We start from the raw sequence: 10,902 nt of genomic DNA, 5'->3' as shown, positions 1-10,902 counted from the left end.
GCCCTGCAAATACATCTGTACACCTTGCTATGCTTCCATTTGAAGACACGGAAAACTTGAGGGGAGCTCTGGAAACAAAACTTCCACAGTGAAATAGCGGAGTAGATGAGTATGGAAGCACACAACTACCACCTGCAGTAGAATGCAAAAATGAGAGTTTGAGTGCACCACATTGCATTAATACTGCACTGGGGGATTACTGTTGGAGGTGCTTTCATCAGAAACACACTCTGCTACATATATTCTAAGCATACCCCCTGCATTCAGCCAGTTTGAATAGCATTTTGAGAAATTTGGCAGACCGAGGCCAGTGCCTTTGGACCTACCCATTCCAAGTACCAACCCTTTTCCTCTCCCAACCCTGGAAATTCCAGTATAGCCATTCCACAGCAACAACCTTTTATTGGATTCTCCTGAAAGTAAAATTATGAAGAAAAGTTGGATGATCTCCACCAGGACAGACAGAATTGAAGGGATCTAATAGAGCTAATCTAATAGATGTTTTCAAAACTATTAAACACTTTGAAAATAAACTGAAAAACTGTTCTCAGTGGTTAGTGAATCGGTAACAAGTTGTATAGCTGGAAGGTTATCTATAGAAGAATGAAGGATGAAGTTTAAAACAGTAATCGGAGTTTCATAGAACTCGGAGTCTCAAGGTTGAGAAACACAACTTCTGCCCGATCCAAATTCAGGCTCGTGCTTCATTTAAATGCTGCCAGTGAATGGTGGCACCAAATGGGCAACCCACTGCAGTTCACTGGTTGTGGGAGAGCAGGAGTTCGGTTGAGTTCTACACTCAGCCAACCGTAGGTTAGGTCTGGGTGATGGGGAAGAGTTGCTTCTGATGGGGGGTCTTCAATGGGCCAACGGTGAGCAAAGTTTTTTTTGTGGGCCCAGGCGGCATACTCCTACGTTGTTTCGTCCACTCAATGCACGATGCTTCTGGTTAGAGCGTGCATGGCACAGGCTATGTCTATTTTTACCAAAAATTTGTAATTGGTATTCTACAATCTGCAAAAGACCCTGATTTAAGTATTTAAACAGCCTTATACTTGTTTCAGGCAGGTTGGGCTGCATTCCTATTTACAGGCCCAACTAAATATAGCATCAGGTGAGCCTCGGTTGTCAATGGGGCGGTCGAGCTGCCTCACCTACCCCACAATTTTCAACTGTTGGCCAAAATTTTCAGGCACAAAATGGACAGCTGTGAGTTGAATCTCTTCTCCAGAATACTTTACTGCAAGTGGCTATTGAGCTATTCTTTAACAAATATCTCATTTTTAAAATAAAAGGTATGCAATACACAAAATTGCAGTGATTTGACTGCATTTCTTATTTGGTTATTATTGTCATAGCTTAAAAGCCTTGAATAAAACTATACTATGCAAAATGATGAATTATGTGAAGTTGTTGTGCAATGACAAATAAATACTCAAATTTATACACTATCTTTTGCATTTTTTATAGCACAAGATGAAGGTAGTATATTTTGATCAGCCTGGAGGACCAGCAAATCTTTACATCAAAGAAGTCCATGGACTAGAACCAGGAGACAGAGAGGTCCTGATAAAAGTTTTTGCCACTGCCTTGAACAGATCTGATTTACTGCAGGTAATTGTCTTCAAGTCTTCAGAAGAAGGAATTTTCCTCCACACACGATCAGGTGGCAGGTTGTTCAACCTTGCCCGCCTAAGAGCGAAGACCATAGTACGGAAAGTCCTCATCAGGGAACTCCTCTTTGCTGACGATGCTGCATTAACATCTCACACTGAAGAGTGCCTGCAGAGTCTCATCGACAGCTTTGTGGCTGCCTGCAACGAATTTGGCCTAACCATCAGCCTCAAGAAAACGAACATCATGGGACAGGACATCAGAAATGCTCCATCCATCAATATCGGCAACCACGCTCTGGAAGTGGTTCAAGAGTTCACCCACCTAGGCTCAACTATCACCAGTAACCTGTCTCTTGATGCAGAAATCAACAAGCACATGGGAAAGGCTTCCACTGCTATGTCCAGACTGGCCAAGAGAGTGTGGGAAAATGGCGCACTGACACGGAACACAAAAGTCTGAGTGTATCAAGCCTGTGTCCTCAGACTTCGAATCGCCACACTTTAGCCCTGCTTTTATGGCTGCCCGCCAGCTCTGGCGAGCGCTGGCAACTGACTCCCACGACTTGTGATCAATGTTACAGGATTTCATGTCGCGTTTGCAGACGTCTTTAAAGCGGAGACATGGACGGCCGGTAGGTCTGATACCAGTGGCGAGCTCGCTGTACAATGTGTCCTTGGGGATCCTGCCATCTTCCATGTGGCTCATATGGCCAAGCCATCTCAAGCGTGTATAAGCTGGGGATGTTGGCCGCCTCGAGGACTACTGTGTTGGAGATGCGGTCCTGCCACCTGATGCCAAGGATTCTCCGGAGGCTGCAAAGATGGAATGAATTGAGACGTCACTCTTGGCTGACATACATTGACCAGGCCTCGCTGCCATAGAGCAAGGGACTGAGGATATAGGCTTGAAACACTCGGACTTTTGTGTTTTATGTCACTGCGCCATTTTCCCACACCTTCTTGGCCAGTCTGGACATAGCAGCGGACGTCTTTCCCATGCACTTGTTGATTTCTGCATCAAGAGACAGGTTACTGGTGATAGTTGAGCCTAGGTAGGTAAACTCTTGAACCACTTCCAGAGCGTGGTTGCCGATATTGATGGATGGAGCATTTCTGACGTCCTGTTCCATGATGTTCATTTTCTTGAGGCTGATGGTTAGGTCAAATTCGTTGCAGGCAGCCGCAAACCTGTCAATGAGTCTCTGCAGACGCTCTTCTGCGTGGGATGTTAATGCAGCATCGTCAGCAAAGAGGAGTTCCCTGATCAGGACTTTCTGTACTTTGGTCTTCGCTCTAAGACGGGCAAGGTTGAATAACTTGCCATCTGATCTTGTGTGGAGGAAAATTCCTTCTTCTGAAGACTTGAACGCATGTGAGAGCAGCAGTGAGAAGAAGATCCCAAACAGAGTAGGTGCGAGAACACATCTCTGTTTTACGCCACTCAGTATAGGAAAGGGGTCTGATGTGGCACCGCTATGCTGAATTGTGCCTTTCATATTGTCATGGAATGAGGTGATGATACTTAGTAGCTTTGGACATCCATTCTTTGCTGGTAGTCTGAAGAGACGACGTCTGCTGACGAGGTCAAAGGCTTTGGTGAGATCAATGAAAGCAACGTAGAGGGGCATCTGTTGTTCGTGGCATTTCTCCTGTAGCTGACAAAGGGAGAACAGCATGTCAATGGTGGATCTCTCTGCTCGAAAGCCGCACTGTGCCTCGGGGTAGACACGCTCAGCCAGCTTCTGGAGTCTGTTTAAAATGACTGGAGGAAAGGCTTTCCCCACTATGCTGAGCAGGGAGATTCCACAGTAGTTGTTGCAGTCACCGCGGTCACCCTTGTTCTTATAGAGGGTGATGATATTGGCATTGCGCATGTCCTGTGGTACTGCTCCCTCGTCCCAGCACAGGCAAAGCAGTTCATGGAGCGCTGAGAGTATAGCAGGCTTGGCACTCTTGATTATTTCAGGGTAATGCCGTCCTTTCCAGGGCCTTTTATACTGGCTACAGAATCAATGGCATCACTGAGTTCTGATTTTGTTGGCTGTTCGTCCAGCTCATCCCTGACTGGCAGAGACTGGTAAAAGTGTTCTTTGGACCAGTCAAGTAGACATAAGACAAACCAATTAGGTATATATGTAATAAAAGCAAAATACTGCGGATGCTGGAAATCTGAATTAAAAACAAGAAATGCTGGAACCACTCAGCAGGTCTGGCAGCATCTGTGGAAAGAGAAGCAGAGTTAACGTTGTGGGTCAGTGACCCTTCTTCGGAACTGGCAAATATTAGAAATGTCACAGGTATATATGTAATCCATTCTGTCCTCATTAAGTAAATTGCAATAGGCCTTCATTAACACACATTGTATCAGAACCTTCAATACAACATTTTCTGTGGCACTCTCAAAGATAAACAGAACAAAGGATCATCTGTAACTTTCTGTTAGCTTTTCTAAACTTCAATGGGAAGGTAAATTAGGCAGCGAGCACAACAAGTTGTTAATTCACTTTCGATTATTTTGAGCAACCAAGACAAATTTCACCTCATCGTTTGGTATTTTCCAAAGGATTTTAAACTCTTGTATAATGTACACATTATATGTTGAGTCATTGTAAAAGAAACTCAATATTCCTTTTATTTTATTTTATTTAGAGATACAACACTGAAACAGGCCCTTCAGCCCACCGAGTCTGTGCCGACCATCAACCACCCATTTATACTAATCCTATATTAATCCCATATTCCTACCACATCCCCACCACCCCTCAATTCCCCTACCTATACTAGGGGCAATTTATAATGGCCAATTTACCTATCAACCCGCAAGTCTTTGGCTGTGGGAGGAAACCGGAGCACCCGGTGTCACAGTGAGAACTTGCAAACTCCACACAGGCAGCACCCAGAATTGAACCCGGGTCGCTGGAGCTGTGAGGCTGCGGTGCTAACCACTGCGCCACTGTGCTGCACCCACACATGAATGAAACAAGTTACATCTACGACTGAGTACAGTGTGTTCTGTAAGTTGCATTTTAATTTCTTGAAGCTTAGTCATTATAACTCTCATTTCAACAATTTAGCTAGATGAAAAGCAAAATTAAATGAGATCTCATTGCAATATATTAGTAGATCTCCCATGTCATTGTTCATAGTAAGTCAAATGATTGCCTTTAACAGGTGTGTCATACCACACAATACACAATGGCCAGATTTTGCTGTCAAAATAACGGTCAGAATAATAGCCATTCTTTATGCATAAATGGTACAGCAACTTCTGATGAGGGGTAGATGCACAGTTAAACACCAATATCCAAAGGTTGTTGTCCAAGTTTCACGGTCAGCTATTAGCTTCATGAAGGCAGAGTTTCACTGCTTGCCTTTCTGAAACAGGCCCTTCGGCCCACCGAGTCTGTGCCGACCATCAACCACCCATTTATACTAATCCTACACTAATTCCATATTCCTACCACATCCCCACCTGTCCCTATATTTCCCTACCACCTACCTATACTAAGGGCAATTTATAATGGCCAATTTACCTATCAACCTGCAAGTCTTTGGCATGTGGGAGGAAACCGGAGCACCCGGAGGAAACCCACGCAGACACAGGGAGAACTTGCAAACTCCACACAGGCAGCACCCAGAATTGAACCCGGGTCGCTGGAGCTGTGAGGCTGCGGTGCTAACCACTGCGCCACTGTGCCGCCCATGTGTTAAATTCGTAAACACTATCAAGGAATTATATGCAGGTTTTGAGTTAAATTCCTTTTATAAGATCACTGGACTGTTACTTTAACTTGTCTGAACAGTTGGAGCTGTTTGCAACTCCATCCAACTCAGTCATTGCACAAAGCAATATATTGACCCATTTTGTAAATCGCATTATTCAGTGCAGCATGATTCTTTGAAGATGCGCTTTTCATATAACTTTGCAAGATCTGTCCTTGATTTTGCAGATTTCAAATTCCATCAGCAAAATTCTATTGAAATTCTGTGGTTGTTCTATCATCCGTAGTATATTGGCATCACAAGATTTATGTCTCTCCAAAGGTCAGATCCCAACTTGAATGATCCCTTTAGTGTTATGAACCCCCAATGTGTAAGAAATATAAATGCTAAATTCCTCATGATGCCCGCGTTATGTAGGACATCATGTACTTGAATAAATTCCAATAAGTAAGCTATGTTTCTCATTTTTCCAATTATGTACCAGGACTTCATATATGATTGTTCAATTAGCTGAATAACCCAGGTCTGTCAGCAGCATGACCACATTACAACAGCAAGTGAACTGCAACTTGCCTCTCAGTTCTTCTTTCCTTTCTTTCCCTTTTTACCCACCCCCAGTGCCTATTAACTTCTTAGATGCCTGCATTGAACTGCCAGCATGTATTCAGAAAATTGCTCTCAATTATTTAATTCAAGTTTACTGTTGTGCTTATGATTTAGATTCTCCAATTGCCAATTCCAGCCCTTGTGATATTAATTGTATTATTGTAGATGTAGTCAAATGAAGTAATATATCTGTGTTGCTCAATCTTGATATTCAGTGTATCCATAAAAATGACTCCCAGTATCACTGATTTAATTGGGTTTGGCTTAATTACGTCCAACAAAGCAACGGTCAATGTTCTAAGATTGATTTGGTAGTTATGTTTATATCTAATGTAACACTGGCAGATTTAGTATTAAAGTGATGTGGCAATGTTTTTCCTTGGGTAACACCCAGCCTTAAGTATCAGAGAGTCCTGTCTTTTTCTGTGATACTCTAATTTCGTCATTGGAATAAATCTGTGGTGAAACATTTTCCTTTGTTTTCTTCCTAATTTTAGTAAACCTTAAATGTTCCTTATTTTTTATTGGCTGTTATATTGTACCTTTTCTTTGTGCTTTCAAACTAAGGCTATTAACATTTTCTTGAGCTGATGGTAGAACAAAGTGACTTGCTGGACCACTTCAGAGGGGCATTAAAAGTTAAGCTGATTTTTGTACTGGAGCCTGTATAGGACAGGCGAGATAGGGATGGTAGGCGCAATTCCCTGAAGGACTTGACTGAACCAAATGGGGCTTTTACGCCAATCTGACAACTTTCTAATGCTTCATTCATTGAATTCAGTTTCACAATTTCCCATGGTAGAATTTGAACTTGTTTGCTTGAACCATAACCATTATACTACCATACTGACTCATTTATTTGCATCTTGAATCCATTCATAACATCTGCTTCAGTGTGAAATAAGTTATCTTTAGCCCTTATGGTGTAAAATGCTACACAAGACCTTTCCTCCTACTCCTAAGTTTTAATTAGTTTATTATCTTTTCACTATAGTAAACTATTTGCACAAATCAATTTTGGCAATTCCATTCAAAACCTCAATTAGATTACCCCATTTTCCAAAGAAAACAAGCACTTTCCTTAAGTTCAATATTGTTACCTGTAATCCTTTGTAACTTGCCTGATCCCTCTTTAGGGTACCAGAGATCTGCTGAAAGTCTTACGCAGCAAAAGTAAAACCTCTTTAAATTTATACCCCATTCCTGTTAATACAACCCAGTATTATGTTTACATAGGAATTGCTAGACCAAAGTAAGACCAAGATCCATCTAGTTTGCCTTCTACCATCCTGGTAGATGCATGATACAATGATAATAGAGTTGTTGACTAAAAATAGCAATTAATCTCCATCAATAAGTCTACAACAGACATGACACAAGGGAAATCCCAGTAGTTTTTACCTTTTTATTAGCTACTACAAACCCCTGTGCTGATTTTTCATTAATCAACTATAGCATAGATCTCTTTCCTCATCAGCACATAGTAGTACTATTACATTTAAAAAGAAATAAAATACTGGTGAAAATGTTTTTGTATTTGTGTAATTACATTTATATTGTTATTGCATATCATTGACTCAGGTATTGGTGTGGTTAAATTTTTTGTTTATATTTTTCCCCAAGCTAAAGTGCATAAAGGTGAAACAGTGCTGATCCATGCTGGAGCCAGTGGTGTTGGCACAGCAGCAATCCAGCTAACCCAACTGGCAGAAGCAATTCCTATTGTAACTGCAGGGGTCCAATAGAAATTGCACCTGTGTGCAGAACTAGGGGCAGCTGCAGCATTTAATTGTAAAGAAGATGATTTCTCGGAAAATGTTCTGCTGTTTACTGGTGGTGAGTTATGAAGATTGGCTCATAGATTTTAATTTATGCGCTTGTCCTCACCTTTTGATGGCTGTGTTATGATCCACAACTAGTAGCTGCCTCTGGTAATTTTGCCCAAATGTCTGTCCTTATGAGAGTATTGTTGGTGCATGTTGAAGAGCCATGTCTGTATTTAGTGCTCCCAGGTTACAGCAGGGACTTCTGGATAGGTTGGAGCAGCAGTCTTTACTGGTGCTGTACTCCCCCACCCTCTCCTCGCCTCTCTGAACCCAGTAATCGCTGAGGCTATTAGTAGTTCCAACTGCCACAATTGAGATGGACTAAATAACGCCAAGCTGAGACCAAAGTTGGAGTCTTGGATTTGTATGAATATCAGGCAATTTATTAGTTTGGGCATCAAGGGAAAACTCATAGATTTGGTTATACTTGTGCCATGTGTATCTTTGCTCTTGTTCCATATTTGTCACCAATCTAAACATAATGATTCCAGTTGGACTTGTATTCTTCCAAAGGCAGGACTCAATCTCAGGTGGGGGGAGAAGAGAGGATGCATGCTGATTACTCTCAATTTAGAATACTTTGAATTATGTAGAAAATAAATACAAATATTGAACCATTTAATCCACGAGAATTATGATTTAACCTGCTATATTCTCTTCAGAGGTAAGGAAGTTAAAGTTATATTGGACTGCATTGGTGGATCCTACTGGGGAAAAAAATATCAAGTGTCTAGCTGCTGATGGCAGATGGGTGCTTTATGGACTTCTGGGAGCTAGTGATGTACGTGGAAATATCCTGGAACAACTGCTGTTCAAAACAGGAAGCCTTCTTACTAGCCTGCTACGGTCACGTTCCTTAAAAGTATGATTTTAATGCCATTTCCAATTATATTCACAACATAATGCCAAAGACTTGCAGGTTGATAGGTAAATTGGCCATTAGAAATTGCCCCTAGTATAGGTAGGTGGTAGGGGAATGTAGGGACAGGTGAGGATGTGGTAGGGGCATAGGATTAGTATAAATGGGTGGTTGATGGTCGGCACAGACTCGGTGGGCCGAAGGGCCTGTTTCAGTGCTGTATCTCTAAACTAAACATAAGTAACCACTGAATTTGTAATGATATATACATGAACATTTAATGTACAAATTTTACATTTTTAATGAGCCTTGACGAAATTCAGTGGATTTTCATTTAGATAGTCCCCCTCTAAGCAGAACACTTCTTTGTATCCAATTATTCCACAAAAGGCAACTCTCCCTGTCGATGGGTACTTACCGAAAGTGTCCTTTCTGCTTCCAAGTAGGTGATGTATCTGGGGTGACAGATCCTCTTTATCATGCCTGCTCCACAGGAGTGGGATCTCTCTTTGCTAATATGATGAACATTTCATCTATGGTTATTCTGACATTAGCAGAGAGACATTTGTTGAATTAGGTAGCTACACTGAAATAGAAACCTTGGTTGTCATCAAACCAGTTAGCTCAAAGAAGAAATCAGGGCATGAATGCATGGTAAATGTAAACTTGTGTTTCAGGTACAGTAATATATATTTAAAATAAATTTGTGCATTGCAGCTTTAATTTGTGTTAGATAAAGGAATGATATTTTCAGCAGTTGGAAGTTCTATCAGGTGACAGCAAGTTTTACTGTAGCAAAATTAAAGTATGAACATATTTGCTTTGGAAATGAGGCCTTGTGTTAGTAACTGGAGATTTTTTTTTATCAGCATTGACCCATTTCAGCTGTGGCTAAATGATAACACATTCACCTCTGAATCAGAAGGTAGTGGGTTTGACCCCCACTCTGGTGACTTCAGCATATAATCTGGGTTGACAATTCTGGTGCCAACAGAGACCCATCTGCCTCCTCTGGTGAATGTAAAAACACCAAAGGCATGATTTAAAAAGCAACAATATAGTTCTCCTGGTGCCCTGGCCAAAATTTCCCTCAGCCATCATCACTAAAAACAGTTTTTTATTTGTTAATCGGATGTGGACGTCGCTGGCAAGGCCAGCATTTGTTGCTCATCCTTAATTGCCCTTGAGAAGGTGGTCGTGAGCTGTCTTCTTGAACTGCTGCTGTCTTTGTGGCGTAGGTACACCCGTAGTGCTGTTCGGGAGGAAGTTCCAGTTTTTGACCCAGCAACAATAAAGGAACATTGATACATTTCCAAGTCAGGATGATATGAGTTGGAGGGGAACTTGTTGGTGGTGGTGTTCCCATGCACCAGCTGCCCTTGTCCTTCTAAATGGTAGAGATTGCAGGTTTGAAAGGTGCTGTCAAAGGAACCTTGGCAGGTTGCTGCAATGTATCTTGTAGATAGTACACACTGCTGCCATGGTGCAGCGGTGGTGATAGGGGTGCCAGTTGAGCAGGCAGCTTTGTGCTGGATGGGCTTCTTAAGTGTTGTTGGACTTGCACTCATCTAGGCAATTGGAAAGTATCCACCTCAGTGCTGTTTATATGATTGTGCTGCATGCAAATTGGCTGCTGTGTTTAATTATAGAATAGTGACAACACTTCAAATGTAATTAATTGGTTGTAAAGTGTTTGGGATATCCCGAGGCCATGAGAGGTGCTATATTGATATAAGTTTGTTCTTTTACAAAGATGTTCTGATGCAGAATCTTTTCTGTGTTTCAGTATAAAGCTGAACTAGTGAAAGCATTCACAGAAAATGTAATGCCTCACTTTGTACTTGAAGGTAAGTTTCGCCCAATCATTGATAGCACTTTTCCTCTGGAAAAGATTGCCGATGCCCACAGATACATGGAAAGCAACAGAAACAGGGGGAAGATAATTATTGAAGTAAGAAAAGAAGAGCCTTCTGATCTGTGATGCTGAAGACTTTGTAGTGTCTAACAAAGTGATCCTGATTAACCTAACCATGCTGAATTACAAGAAAAAGGTGTCTGTAACTACCTACCTAAAATTTAAGCAACTCCAAAATATTCAAGAGTTCAATTGTTTCTTCCAACTATCATACAATGAAAGGAACCCTTCTTTCACACCATTTCCTATTTGCAATGGATCAATTATCTCCACAATGGAAAGAATACCCTGGCAGTTAATTGAAATTGACAGATAATTGGCAAGAAAAGCCAGGCTGTCTTAATCTCTAAAGCAGAA

At 41.5% G+C, this 10,902-nt stretch overlaps 1 protein-coding gene across 1 annotated transcript; it reads left to right on the top strand.

Moving 5' to 3' along the window:
• Positions 1-1,476: 1,476 nt before the first annotated feature.
• On the top strand, positions 1,477-10,611 carry LOC137367120 (quinone oxidoreductase PIG3-like). The gene is given in 7 exon segments (XM_068028557.1): positions 1,477-1,614; positions 7,082-7,197; positions 7,401-7,486; positions 7,569-7,781; positions 8,436-8,482; positions 8,484-8,633; positions 10,417-10,611. Coding segments are annotated over 7 exon segments (945 nt in total).
• The last annotated feature ends 291 nt before the right edge of the window (positions 10,612-10,902 follow it).

Source organism: Heterodontus francisci, chromosome 3 (genome assembly GCF_036365525.1).
Source record: "Heterodontus francisci isolate sHetFra1 chromosome 3, sHetFra1.hap1, whole genome shotgun sequence".
NCBI classification, from domain to species: domain Eukaryota; kingdom Metazoa; phylum Chordata; class Chondrichthyes; order Heterodontiformes; family Heterodontidae; genus Heterodontus; species Heterodontus francisci.
This window is presented reverse-complemented; position numbering and strand designations above follow the sequence as displayed.